We start from the raw sequence: 14,888 nt of genomic DNA, 5'->3' as shown, positions 1-14,888 counted from the left end.
CATAGCTCAGCATTATGGGCAGCTTTCCACTAAAGGAAGTCCTGCTTCTTTCCCCTTTTTCTCCCTCTGTACTTGTGTTCTTAGAGTCACACAAGGGCAAAGAGGAATTTGGTGCTGAAGAGTTCATCTGCTCCTGCTCCTACTGCTTCTTCATTTGAAGGCATTGACAATGTGGCACAGGCTGGATGCTGATAATAACTGATGAACAAGAGGGGGCAGATGTGCCACAAGTTCTGCTGTGGCACAGAGTGCAGGGGACACCGGAAAGAACAGCACAGGGGACAAGAAGGAAAGACTGGGGGAGAAGCAGAGGCCATCCCTGTAGCAACATCACTGTCAGTGTGAGGGAGAATTTACACTGACATACACCTTTCCTCCTTCCACCCAATCAAGCAGCCTCTCCCTCCTTCCCTGGAAGACCCTTATACAAATTGCCACACTCTTCCCAATGACACCTTCTGTTTAAAAAAATGTTTGAAACAAGTCCCCATGCTTTCCACAAATGGAATTTTCCAGGTCCAGAGGCCAAGACAGTGTATAGGCACATTCTGCAGCTTCTTCATCACTGATAAACATGGACCTTATGGAGTGGTCAATGAGATTTGGTCCTGCTCCCATCCCCACAAAGTCAATGACCTGGGAGCCTGTGACTACCTTTCCCACCAGGATCAATGAGTTAGAAGGAATAGCATTTGAAAATTGAAGGCTCCTCCCTCAAGACACCGAGCAGAAAGGATTCCTCTTTCCCCTTGTATTGGGGAAGATGAAACAGGAAAGCCTTATAAATACGATTGCCTGGCAAAAGATTTAGAGAATATGCAAACTATAAGCAAGATTGAAAGGAAAGCAAGCTTTGAGATATCAAGCTTTAGTTACTGAACAACAGGAAAACAATGGTGTGGCCAGCTGAAGGTAATCCCCTTTTGATGAAACAATACCTCTGCTTGCAGGCAGCTCCAAGGGTCAGAGCAGACCCTACTAGCTTGGCAGAAGGGGTCCAAAGAGTAGTTTTTAGGGTTTAAAATGTAACATATGTTACATTATGGTACAGTGTGGTACATTATGGTACAGTATGGTAATGTGATGATTCTTATAGGCTGTATGTCAATGCTATAGGATTTGTACCTTGTACTAGGTTGGTTAGTGAGAATTAGAATATTCAGCACAGAAGAAGATTTACTGTATTGTAAGGGGAACTTCGCTCTCTTATTCTTCTCTCTCTCACTCTCTCTCTCGCTCTCTCTCTCTCTTTCTGGCTCCTCTTTGGGGCTCCTCTCTCAGGCCTGCTCTGAGCTGTGGCTGGCAGCTCCAAGCAGGGCCCTGAACCCAGGCCCTTGGCAATAAACCCCAAGTTCCACGACCTGGCTCAGAGATGTCTTGTCTCCATCCATCCCGACTGTCCTACCCCCGTCATTCCTACATTCCTGGACACGTAATATTTCATTGAAAAAGGATGGCTTAAGTCTACACAAATGAGCCAAGAAAACCACTTATCTCTGCCCTTGTTCCATACCCTCAGTGGTATATAGTGGCTTAGCATAGCTCACAGGCACATATGTACAGCTGATAGCACAGCTCAGCACACGGGTACAGGACCTCACATCCAGCTGCTCCCACATATGTGCCATGCCTGTAGAGGCAATGCCATCAACCTCCAGCCTCCCCTCTCTTGGTCTCTGCCACCACCCTTTCCAGGTCACTCAAAGCAGAATGGGGCCAGTTCATCAGAGTGCAGTCATTCTTCAGTGGAAAGAGAAAACAGAAATCCCTTCTCTAATCCACCTTAGATACAGCCCTGCTTCTACAGGTGCTGAGGCAGAGAGCTGAGTAACCATTCTCAGTAATGCAGAAGGCAGCTTTGCTACTGGGAGTGTCAGACAATGTTCCCTGAACTTCCAGACAGGAAGAGCATCCGCGCTCTTGTTCTGTACTGATGTCATCGTGCTTCCACTCTCCCTGGGAGCTGAACTATAGCCCCAAAACACTATCCTAGATGTTTTCCTACCTTTAGTGCTGTGGAGCCTTTATGTTGTCTGTAAGACCTTTTCCAAAAACTTCTTTGAGGATTGTGGTCTGCTGCTCCACACACAAGTGAACAAGGTCCATAGTGGGTTGTTTATTCCTCATGAGGGGGTGGATCCTGTGCCAAAACCCATCCCAATATAAGGAAACTCATCCAACATCACCAGACAAAGGGTTGAACATTTTGTGAGCTGAAATACACATCTCATGATAATTTAAATAAGTGCAAAGAAGAGTTTAATTCCGCTGCTGCCAGCCATTCTGAATGTTCAAATATAGTACGGAAATTCTCTTTTATTTTATATAAACTGTTTTAATGAAGAAGCTGAAAGCTCTGCATTCTCCTGGTTTATGAATATAAATAGCTGAGAATCTAACAGGCCTTTGTTGTTGTTGAGCTAAGGCAATTTGAAATGAAAGCAGGGAGCCAGGAAACAAAGACCCTACTAAAAACGTTATTTTAATGAAAGGTGAAGTATGCATTAAGTGCTCAGAGTCCTCCCCTCTAGTCCTTCCTGGATGTGTGGGGTGTCACAGGAATGAAATAAAGTGTGGCTCAGATCTAAGTGAGAGACAAAGTAGCTGGGATAGGGCAGCTGGATTTGCCTTAGATCCCTTCCCTCTCACCAGACACCTGTAGCTGGTGTCAGGCAGCCCAGAGACAAACACTCCTTCCATCAGATCCTGCTCAATGCAGAGCTGAATATGCTCTTTCATAGGGAAAAAAAGGAAAAAGAAAAAAAGAAGGACTAGCAATAATAGTAAAATAATCCTTCAGAAGCCTATGGATGTTTCACAAGCACACAGTACTGGGAAGGACTCGCCATTTTTCTTGCATAGTAGGCAATATATCACAGAATCACAGAAATATTTGGGTTAGAAAAGGCCTTTAAGATCATCAAATCATTCTAGTTGTGCTTTGGCCCTTCTAATTTCCTTTCTGCATAACCTTATTACATCCTTGTAGTCCTCCTGAGCTGCCTGCCTCTTTCTCCAAAGGTCACAGTCTCTCCTTCCGACACACCACTAACTCTTGAGTCTTTACTGCCATATGAATCTCTATCCTCTACCTCCACTGTGACAGCAAACCAAAGGGCCTTGATAGCACACTGTCCCTAAAACATCAGTGTGCCACCCTCAGGCTTATCTCTAACAAGCCTGGCTTTATCTCTTTCCTCCTCCAAATCTAGCTCAAAGATCTTTCAATGAGCCTTGCTAACTTCTGTGCAAAGATGCTACTGGTCCCCTATTTCAGGAATTCTATTGTTGACTTCATCTTGACACTTCCCCTCTCAGCACTTTTTGCCTTCCCTCAGTCAGTTCCTTAAACCCTCTGTAAATTTTGTACTAATTACCTTAACATCACAACAAACCATTTCCTTAGGGGCAGAATATAAAATCCTTAACCAAATTCCTGATAATTTAGGTCTAAAGCATTTCCTTATCTTAAACCCCAGTTATCTTCCTAGCAAAATATATCAGGGTAGTTTGGCACACTTCAAATAGGAAAGCATACATTGCATGTTTATTTCATTTTCCCCTGTGCATTTAACTAATCTCTCCTTTAGAACTTACTTTAAACACTGCTTGGTATTATTATGATCAAACTAAAAGGTCCACTGTGGCCCAGACAACTTTTGCTTCTTTCTTTAAATATAGATTTGCTACTTTTCATTCCTAATGTACCACTCTAATTAGACAGATTTATTGAAAATCCTTTTTACTGGACTTGCAATGTCACATCTTTCAAAAGACTGAGATGGAAATTGTCCAACTTCCCAATTTGAGCCCATTAAGTTATTTGAGTTTTTCCATTTCCCCTGTTCCTGTTGGCTGTCTCCTTTGTCTCTCTGATCACCATAACACCCCTCCCTTTCTCTTTAACTATTGCAGAAAATCACATGAACAAAATTACAGAATATCACATGAACAAAACTGGACAGTCTTGGGAACCAGTAAATAGAAAGGGGATGAAATTTAACATAAAATATGTAATTAGGGATCAACAATTACAAATTTCTTTCCAATGCAAATTGTTCCCCTGCAGAACTTTTGCATTGTTGACCAACTGTCCTCTGTGTAAAAAAGGGAACATTCTACTCTTCAAATTCCTTTATGTTTAAAAATCTAGAACAGTATTTGGATACTCTCTTAATCAGGGCCACTCAAATACCTAAGACAAAGCAATATAAGTGGATCATCAGGTACCATAAATTATCAACTCTTCAAAATCACTCTAGTGACCCTAATCTACATTTGTAACATCTGAAAAGTTTTTGTTTCTTTTGTTTGTGTTTGTTTCTGTTGTAGTATTTCAATATTTAAATGACCATTAGGCAGGAAAAAAAAGTATCTACTCTATAAAGGCTCTTTTGCATATTCAAAGATAGGCACTGATTAAAAGAGACACAGACAGAGACAAGAATCATACATTCATATTGAGGCAGAAAGATCTTTTCAAATAGCTTTTGTTATCCAATAAAATTAGCATGACAGTTTCATCCTATTAGAAAGCCTAGAAATGCATTTAGGAAGTTTTTTTCAAATGTCTGCTGTTAAAACTCAAAACCAACAGAAGTTCTCAGAATTAAGTAAGGGCTACAATGAGACACCCCATGTCTTTCACTTGATCTGGTGGGATATTTTAACAGGATCCACACTGCTGTGTACACAGGACATCCTGGAACTCCTTCTCCTTAAAAACCCCCAGCTATGCAAATACCATTCTCCACACACACACCCCACTTGGTGGAAAATATCCTGAATTAATACTATCCTGATATTTATTTATCTTCTTTGAGGTTCAAGCTGAGACTGGAACATGGCTGTTACAAGCACTGGACAAACTTGCTGAACTCTGCTGAAGAGAGCCATGCTTACCCCTCTGTAAGGTTACACAGGATAAACTCACAGCAAGAAGGCAGAGCAAGTTGTAGAAGAGTCAGAGGTAGTGACTTCTCTGCCCTTTAAGCCTTATGTTTTAGTGCATCTTCTGTTCAGTGTACAACTCTGCTGGATTCAGTCAGTCACCAAAAAGGCAGGGCTTCATCCTGAACCCTGTGATTCCCCCCCATCCTTCTCCTCCACCACCTGGACAATCCCCTGGATTCTTTCAACAAGCACCAGCCACCTCTTCAGACTAAGCTTCCTTGGCCGTTCTGTCACTTCAGATCATCAGCATCAAGGACTTTTTGCCTGCCCTTATTCTTTTATCACCCTCTTTATCTTTCCTTGCCTTTCTCCACCTGTAGATGTTATCCATGCTGCATTCTTTCATTCACAGACCTTTTGCCTTGCATCCCTCTAGCTATTTCTGCCCTGTACCCCAAATCCCAGCTGATTCATACCAGCTGGTTTTTGCTGTGTCTCACACAGCAGGGCATCTCTAATGGGAACCCTCCTGCCTGACTTATTTTCTCATCTATAAATGCATTGTTTCCCCATTTAGTTCTGCTCATTTCCTAGACTTACTACTCCAGCTCAGCAGAGTAAATCTCAGACTCACAGTCACAATCACCTCTTTGCTACATTTGGCTCATTCTCAGACCCTCCTGCCTCCTCCAGCCCCCACTTCAGCTGTCACACAGGATTTCACCTGGTTCTTCCATGAGAAAATGACAAACCATGATCTTCCTCTTCCAGCAGCTTTGCCTTCTGTTTCCTCTTGCCCTTCTATACAACTCCTTCCCCATTCTTCCTTCCTACAGATTAAAAACCTCCTATGTGTCTCTATTCCTTTCTTTTATTTGCCATTGAGCCAGTCTTACCCTGGCAGGAGGTCCTGCCTTTTCTTACAGCTGCTCTTGCCCTCTTGCTCTCTCTTTGCCTTGACCTCTCACAGCCCTCTGCCTCTTTACTCTCATAACACAAATACCATTCAATCTCTTTCCTCTCAAAATATTCTCATCTTAAAACACTCTTTTATCTTAAAACATTGTTTTCCCCCTAAAAATACCATGTTTTTTCCTCTCATCCCTTCCTCACCAACCTTTCTGAATATGCCAGCTACAAACGTTGCCTGGAGTCCTCCCCACTAGTTCATTGCAGTTACCTCTCCTTTGCAACCACTGATAAAATTTTACTTTATGTACTGGGCAATCTTCAGCACAGTCTGAATACTCTATTCTCAGCTGCTGCAGCACAGCACACTGGCTACCTGCAGTAGTCTCTTGTGCTGTTTAAACTTGAAGCAGTGTCTCTCTTCAGCTACCATGGTGTTACTGACTTCTACTGCACCACCTTTGAATCTGCTCCTTTTGCATGCCCTCCAGAAGACACCTTTGTTCTCCCAGATCTGCTGGCATTCATGGAGCTTTTCCCTTTTTCTCTTTCTGCATTTCACTCCTTGATAATTTCAAGTGCAAACATAGATTCCCCTCTGATCTCCATGCAGCAATTTCCAAGCTCACTCCTCTAACACAGACTTGTCTTCCTAGGTCCATACCCACAGTATCACTAATATTTCCTCATAGACACACATAAAACAATCTCAGCTTATTGTAATTAAAACAGAGTTCCTAATGGTCTTCTTCCTTCTTCACTATATGCTCTCTTCAGTAATTCTCCTCTAGATCGCCACAGACAATGCTATTACTTTTCTCATTGTTCTGGTCTAGAACTGGAGCAACATTTTCATCTCATATCTCTCACCATGGATATAGATCCAGGGGATGTCTAAGGTTTGCATATCCTTTCACCATCCAGGCTCTCACCACCTCCTGCCTTTATTACCGCAATATTTCTTTTTCTGACCTTTACAAATGTGAACTTGCCCTCCATGTATCCATTTAGGATGCTGCTAGAAATATAATTTTCCTAACACATCATTCTGACCACGTCATTTCTCTTAGCAGCTGTAGACTGCTGTCCCCATATCTATCTCATTAGTGTAATCTACTTGTCTTCATTAAGGAAATGTCAACTTCTTCCTACAGCCAACCAAAGAGGTCAATCCCCATCACCTACTTATTAATATTTCAAGCAGACATGACCCATGATTTTTCTGGTGCTCTCCCTCAATTTTTGGAAGACCATCCAGTAAACATCTGCACTTCTTATTCATTATCCTTCTTTACAACTGTACATGGGAAGGAATGCCACATTTTGTGGTGCTCACAGGAATGTGGTTTGCCTCCTGGTGTTCTAAAGCCACTCCGCTCATGCTGAACATAATTACTTTGTAGTCTCGTTGTACTCTCTCATAAGGCTGCATTCACTGCCAATATTTAAAGTGCAGCCACATGTCAAAAGGACAGGGACATTTTTCTGATCCGTGATTTCTGATCCATGATTAAGGCTCGTAAATCTGAGGGTAGAATGCGAACTGGCATTAATAATAGTGAACGAAATCCCTATTATACTGCTACTGAGCTGAGGTATGAGAGATTTAGTCCCTTGCCTCAGGTCATGAAGAAAGACTATGGCAGAGCTTGGACTGAATTCTGGCTTTGTAAGCCCCTGCCCTAACTGCAGTACTACCTTTCTTTCATCTATTTTGGTACTTATCTACAAAGGATTATGATTTCAGCAGGCTCAGCTGGGCAGTTCTGAATATTTATTTATAAAAGAATTAGGCCTAATGAGAAAGAAAATGGATAAATTTCCATTTTTTTAACTCTGATTTCTCTCCTGCAGGGAAAATGTGTTAGTTTATATTCTTTTCTTTTAAGTGGATTCTATTCCGAATGATCTGTTAAGGGAACTTGGATTCCAGAATCCACATTATTTATTTATTCATTCCTTAAAAACTAAAAAACACCATCTCATTTCTTTCTTTTGGTCCTAAAGAGGTAAATGTGTAGTTAAGAGCTCCAGCATCAGTTTGTGAGCAATGAGCCACTAAGTAACTCACATTATAAGTTACTGTCATTATTTCTGCTAAACACCCAAAAAAGAAAGGCTTCTTATCTATATAGGTTCTGCAATAGTTAATGAACTCATTCCCCCTACTGGTTCTGCAATAGTTAATGAATGAACTCATTCCCCTCTTAAAGCTTTTCTAAATGCACAGAAATACTTTTTCAATGAGAAAAAGCAATATTAATATGGATTTTTATTGCAGGAGATGACAAAATAGTTCAGACCATTTCATCTCTATTAAAGTAAAATTATCTTTCAAATTTTTATTTTTACTGTGAATAGAACACAACTACGCTCATATTAAATTTTTCCTCCACAGCTTTTGCAAATTTTTAGCAGTAGGCAGAAAGGATAAAAATGTTGAGATTTCTCAAAAGGATTTGGATGTTCAATTAAATGAACAGGAATTAAGCATGCAGTCCTGCAGGCAGCTCTGCAAATATCAGTTTCTCTTGAGAAGGACATGATCCCATCATTTTTACTCAGGCAAAATTTCCATTTGTCTTCACTAGCAAATTTGTTTGAAAGCCAACAGCTTGATTGAAATTTGCCCTTTAAAAAGTCATGATCGAAACCAGGTGCTGATCTGTTAAATTACATATATGTTCTTAGTATTTTTAGCAGATATATATTATTAAACTAATTATCTCAGATGTGTCAGAGGAATGTGTCAGGTTCTTATTACTTGTGGCAAATAAACTTTTTTATGAATTGCTATTTAAATTTGATGCAATTAAAATATTAAATTGCTTATTCAAAATGTGATGGGCCAAATCCTCCTGGAACTCATAGGCATGAACCAGTGATTTCATCCACTAAAGGATTTTGGAAAATCCCTGAACAAGAGGATGGCTTTGCTGTATCTTACTTGTTTGACTTCCAGTCTTACATCAACTGACTAAGAATAATTTCAGCATCAAAAACTGCAAAACTGAGTACCTGGATAGCCTAAGATTCAACTCCAATGCTGTCTATTGCCTGAATTTCAGTGGATGCCTCCAGCAGAACTCCAGCTGTGACAGGAGGGAGCACAGACCTTGCACTGGCCTTTCTACCCAGGGACAATTTTAACCTCAAAGGAAACACTAAAGGCCTGAACTTGCTGCATCACCATATTCAATAAAACATTTACTATCGACTTCTCTAGGATCAGAATCCAGACTTCAATAAAGTCCCTTTTTTTATGAGTCCATTTGGAAAACAGTTGGGATTTCAAGCACATATCTTAAACAAAGCATTTGAGTCTTTAATGTATAAAGGATACATGAAAAAAATGGCTGTCCTAATTTACCTGTCAAAACTATTGCACTTTAAAAGTCAAATCTAGAGCATTGCAAGGTATTGGAAGAATTTTTACAAAAATAAATCTTTTTGCTCTTTGCAGCTAGATATAGCTGCAAGTAGCCACTCTCAGTAGCCTCATTCCATTTGTGTATAAATAATCCCTAGTGACGGCTGGAGTAGTCCTGTTAAGCCTTTCTTCCTCAGTTATGCCCTGCCTCTAACAAACCAAACCAGAGAATGCTTTCATCCCAGAAATCTTACATATTATTTCAGGTGGAGGTAAGCTGCACAGGAATTACTTAGGGGTTTGGGGTTTTTTTCTTCAGTGGTGGCATGGGCTAAGTATACTCACAGTGAAATGTTTTAAAAATAGGATTTACTATGACTTCCAAAGAAGGAAAGAAAGAAGGTAAAAAGAGGGTTGAAATAATAAGGTCATTTTAAATTCTGGGGTTATTTAAGTAAAAATTGGATTCCAATGGCAGGCAGCAGAGCCCCATCCAGTCAGTTTTAACTGGCAGCCTTCCAAAGGCAGATGAAAGGTCCTCTGAGTAGCAATTGTCTAAATGGAACAGACTCTGGTTATTGCACAACTTCTTCATCTACTTTATTGTACCTTTATAATTAAATGATGTAATTCCCTTTTTTCCTTTCTCGTTTTTCTCTCAACTACTGCAGGAAACCATCTGAGCAGCATTGCCATAGGATGCAGGCAGACTCTCTGGCTCCCCATTTTTTTTCTGGCTCACTACAAGTTGTATACAAGGAGTTGTGAGCTGCTGGTTGCCAAAGCAGGACATAAACTCTGCCTTCTCCCAGACACTCACCTGCATTCCAGCTCTCTGCTTGCTTAGTCCTGGAGTTGGTTGGCTCACTCAGAGTTGTTGCTTGGGTGAGGGATTGCTGCTTTTGCTAGAAACTCCCTGGTAAACAGGCAAACAGTGGATCTGATAGGAGAGGGTGAGCTCTGTGCTCAAAGGGGCCTCCAGCAGCAAGGCTATTCCCTTTGTGGAGGAGACTGGACAAACACCTCACAATTGGAAGGGTTTTAGAATATTGTGCTGAACAGCCACAGAGCCAGCATCTCCTGACTCTGCAAGGCTTTAGGGATCAGGAGTGAAACTCTGGTCCTGAGATGCTAAAAGGCTCCATCAGATGTGAAAGCAGAATCAGAGGAACAGCTCTGTTAGCTCTTTCTTTTTCACTGGACCCTCTGTATCTGAGTGCTTTCCCTCAGTCCAAGCAGTCCATTCCCAGAAATATTGATTATTCAGCAGAGGAAAAGTTAGCAAGACTGAGACCTCAGTTTGCATGTTCAAGTCCAATAATTTCTTCACTGATTGTAGTTTCTGTTGTTTCTGATTTGATTTTTTTTTTCATGATGTCAAAGAGAAGAAATGAACTGCCTAATTTTGTTGCAGCTTTAGAATACTCCTCAAGTCTTTGGTCTCATGCTAGTCTGCCTCTCCCTGAGTATTCTTACTTGTGACAACCTCTTTTAATTCACTGACTATTTACCTAATTGCATTAGTTTAAGATATGCACATGGGTTCTATGAAAAAACAAAAAAGAGTAAAGGAGAAATAAAAACAGGACCAACTATTTTGTATATGTATTGCTATCAATTATACCTATATATAAGAAACCTGAAGCAACAGATTTTTCTAGCAAAATCCAACATAAATATCTTGATTTATTTCCCAGAAAGTAAAAATTAATAAATGCAGAATAGAATTACAGAAGTGACCCAACCTATTCAGGAACAGAACTGGTTTTTAAAATCACTGGTATCAGAATATTGCCAAGTACCACAGTTCCTGGTCCTGCCACAAGCCATTGCCTATAGCTTGTATTAATTTCAGCAGAGTTCATAAGCAGAATAACTGCAGGGTATTTGCAAAGCTAGTTAGGCTCTTAATGACCATTTTTTGTTATACTTTGATAGACAAATCTCAATAGACCATTCTCAATACTGGAAGTCTTGCCTAGAGAAAAATGTAGGATCTGCTTTAAACTAAATGGATCACAGATCCTGTCCAGCTTTAAAAGCAAACAAACAAAAAAATCCAAAACACTTAATAAAATTTACATTCAATTATGTATAACATTACACACCATATTTGGGGCCAGAACCTGCATTAGTTTATCCACTTCTGAAGAGGTGTATTACATTAAATTAACAGAGGAATAACAGTTAAAGCTGTATGTAAATCCTCTTTTATAAGGCATTTGCCCTGGATCTCCTAGGGAGTGATTTTATCTGTGCAAGGATATGTGCCCCAGTCAGGTTATTTGAACACTGTACACAGGGAATATCTTCAGCCCCTCACACCTGCACACAACATACTCTGTCCACACACCCATCCCTGCAACTCCTAACTCCCAAAAAAGTATCTGTCATGGAAGGGAAAACTACTTTTAGTTTTTACCTTCATGATATGTCCTGCTTGTATGTACTTGGAATACCTGCCTTGTTTTGAGCTCACTGCTCTTCTCAACATTGGACAGCAGTAACACTTACTTCACTTTCATCATGTAAGTGAGGGTCTAAAAGGAAACATCTCCATTTTTATTTCTGAGCAAGTCAAACACTTTATCTTATTGAATGCCATTATACTTGCTTCTTTTGTGTTTCAGTCTAGAGGTGCCAAAGCATATATATATATATATATACATATATATATGGTATACCTCTATAGCATTTATGGGTGACCCTTCCTCATGGCTGAGAGGCAAGGAGTGACACACCCAGATATTTGCACACTGCTCCTTTACATGCACAAGCTGCACATCTGACCTGGGGCAGTGACTTTGCCAAGTGGCTGCCTGGCCATCTGCAGACACACCTACACAGGGGTGTGTGTGCAGGGACACTCACTGCACCTGGGCCCAGGGAACCCTTGGCTACCAGCTGAGTGCTGTGTGTCTAGCGTTAGTTTACTCCACACACTCATTCCCACACACCTGAACACAAGCAGACTACAGCAAGATCTTTCAAAGACCACCTTCTCCTGCATGTAACCACCTCATCTTGCTTTGTCACGTTCTCCCTGGGGGTAACGCTTAGTAGAGTTGCCATTACACATAACCCTGCACCACAGAATTTCAGCTGTTTCTGGCAGGAGAAATGGACATTCCTGCTCCCAGGACAAGGCAGGTGGAGAAAAAGGAAAGAGCCTCACTTATTTCAGGCTGAAAATCCTCTCTAATAACCACAACTCCATTTGCAAAGGTGAGCTCTGTTGACATGTTTGCCCGCTGTCAAGGTTGAATTTGTTTATGCCCCAAGCACAGTGAGCACACGTGGCAGAGCAACCCAGCTCGCCACAGCCAGCCCAGCACATACCATCCTCACCTACATGGAGAATAGGAATCACTCCCTTGGCACTGAAACCAGCAGCAGGGTGTCTGGGTGCTGACAGGCTTTTGCCATGCCCACCTGCTCTTTAAAAATGGGGCTGAAGACATCAATCTATTTCCTAGGAGTTGTTAAATAGCAGCTGGATATGAAGGGTCCCTAGAAACACAGGCAGGATCCCAAGCAGTGACCCAGGTACACCACCTGCTTGGACTGGTTTGGTACAAGTTTCTACCATGCTACTCATATCCAGTGCTCCCTCATAAAACATGCGGAACAAAACATGTACGTGGGCAAACGTGTGAGAACACCCCTCCTGAATAAGTAGCTTTCAGCAATAATTCTACTTGCAGTGTCTGAGAAGGGAATTAATGAAGGCTGTCAAGAGAGTTTGGGATAGAGAGCACTCTTGGAAACAAGTATTTTGGAAGATGGCACTGTGTGAGAAGCAATGATTTCACTACAATGGAAATAAACCATTGAGGAATCTTCTGATTGCAACAGAAGAACCATGGGAGGGAAATGTTATTTTGTAGTACAGAGTAACCGTGCTATGGGTAGCAAAGATGCCGTCATCCTTTACTGAACCCTCATCATCCTGCAAAAACATGCATCTTCTGTTTAGGTAGGGGTTTATGCATGTGTCCCCTTCCTATACTTCAGATCAAAGAAACATTTGGGGCAAAATGACCATCACCTTGAACCACTACCCTGGGGGAAAAATTAAGACAAAGGACCAAAAGACTAGAAAAAAAATAGCACAAAAATGCTACAGGCGAACAGATGCATCTCCACCCCAAGAGAAAATTATTCCTTTCTAATAAATTCATGTAATGCTTTGTAGATATTGAAAATATTCCAAAGCATAGCTCAGTGTAAACAGCAAGCTGGGTCTCCTCCTGCTCTTTAGCATTTCTCTTTGTTTACTCTCCATTTGAGGATAGGAAAAAGACTACATGTGAGCACTGCAAATGGTGTATTTCAGGATGGATGGGGCATTCAGAAAGGCAGCGATGAAACACAGACATATGTAGCCTCCAATCAAATATGATGTACTTTGCCCAAGCCACCAGGGTCAAACAAACTGGAAAAAAAAAAATCCAGTGTCTCCTTTATGAATGCTTCTTATTTGTGTGTGGAAATAATCTGATACCATGGTGATGGGAAGACTATATCCAGATTAGAGAGAGAGGCATGAAAAAGATATTCTGGGGCGTGTGTATTCTCACCCTCATTGCCTTCTTGCTCCCAAACCCCGTGTCTCAGGAGTGGAGATCCTGTGGGAAATTGCCCTGGCAGTGCTTCTGGAAGCAATGCCCAGCCAGGCCAGTTCACCCATTGCAAGGGGAGGCACTTGGCTGGAGATGCCAGCTCCCATCTGTGAGCCCAAATGGCTCTGCTCAGCCCCTGCTCATCTCAGGAGAGCTTGGCACATTCATCTGGTTAAAAAAAACAGCCCTTACCTTTGGCAATCAGCTCCTCCAGCTCCTGGTCGAATCCTTGTCGGTGGCATTTCCTCCAGAGCCCCATATTGGTGGAGTTGTACTGTCTGTTGCACTCGTCGACTGCGCTCATAGCAAAGATCTGCCTCCTGTTTCTTGCCAAGAGGAGTTTCCCTTCCCAGCGGTCCAACCTAGACCTGCTGGCCCTGAGAGGCAGGTTGTTGTTGGAGTTATAAATGAAGCCAGGATCATTTCTCTTAGTGGTGATGCTCTTGCACCTCTCTCTGTGCTTCCTGGCATCAGTTTCGTACCAATGGTCAGAGCAGATTGCCACAGCCAGCATGCCAAGGGCACACAGAGCTAAAGAGAGGCCAGCATAGAGCAGTAACCTTCCAGCAGCCATGCCTCAGCTTCACAGAAACACCATGGACATCTTCACAACAGGCAAAGCCGTTGAGAGTGAGACCATGCAAAAACCACCGGAGCAGCTGTTAGGTGTCACTTGGCACAGACTGCCTCAAACATCCCCAACTCCCGTGGCTCACATCCACGCTGCAGAGGGATGCTGAGAGCACTACAAAGTTCTGCCCTGGAGGCAGTCTTGGAGTCTCATCTGCCTCTTCTCCTCTGCAAAGGAGACCTGGTGAGGAGAAACACAGCCTTTCACCACGAGCACCCGAGTGACAGGGGCTGAAGGGATGAATCCCCCTGAAGAGACCTGGTGGCTGATCAGTCCATTAATCTCTTTCAATCTGGCCCACTCAGAAATCCAGAAGAGATGGCTTTCAGATCAGCAAGCTCACTACAGCATCATCACAGGACAGAAAAGTTCAACAGCCTGACATCTCCCACTTATAAGCAGCCAGTTGTCCCGATGTCAGGAATGGGTGACTTGCTTTTTCTTTGTTAGTGGCTCAGCAAGA

At 41.9% G+C, this 14,888-nt stretch overlaps 1 protein-coding gene across 1 annotated transcript in view; it reads right to left on the bottom strand.

The window, feature by feature from the left end:
- Positions 1–14,368, bottom strand: part of TMEM178B (transmembrane protein 178B) — a gene marked incomplete at both ends in the record, with an annotated part of 204,968 nt that extends 190,600 nt beyond the window's left edge. The window contains one exon of the mRNA XM_084206104.1: positions 13,987–14,368. Coding sequence (XP_084062230.1) covers positions 13,987–14,368 — 382 coding nt within the window. The remainder of the gene's footprint in view (positions 1–13,986) is intronic.
- Between the last annotated feature and the right edge of the window lie 520 nt (positions 14,369–14,888).

The sequence above is a fragment of the Fringilla coelebs genome (assembly GCF_963513975.1).
Source record: "Fringilla coelebs genome assembly, chromosome: 5".
NCBI lineage: Eukaryota > Metazoa > Chordata > Aves > Passeriformes > Fringillidae > Fringilla > Fringilla coelebs.
Note: the sequence above shows the minus strand (reverse complement) of the source record. Positions and strands in the feature narration are given on the sequence as shown.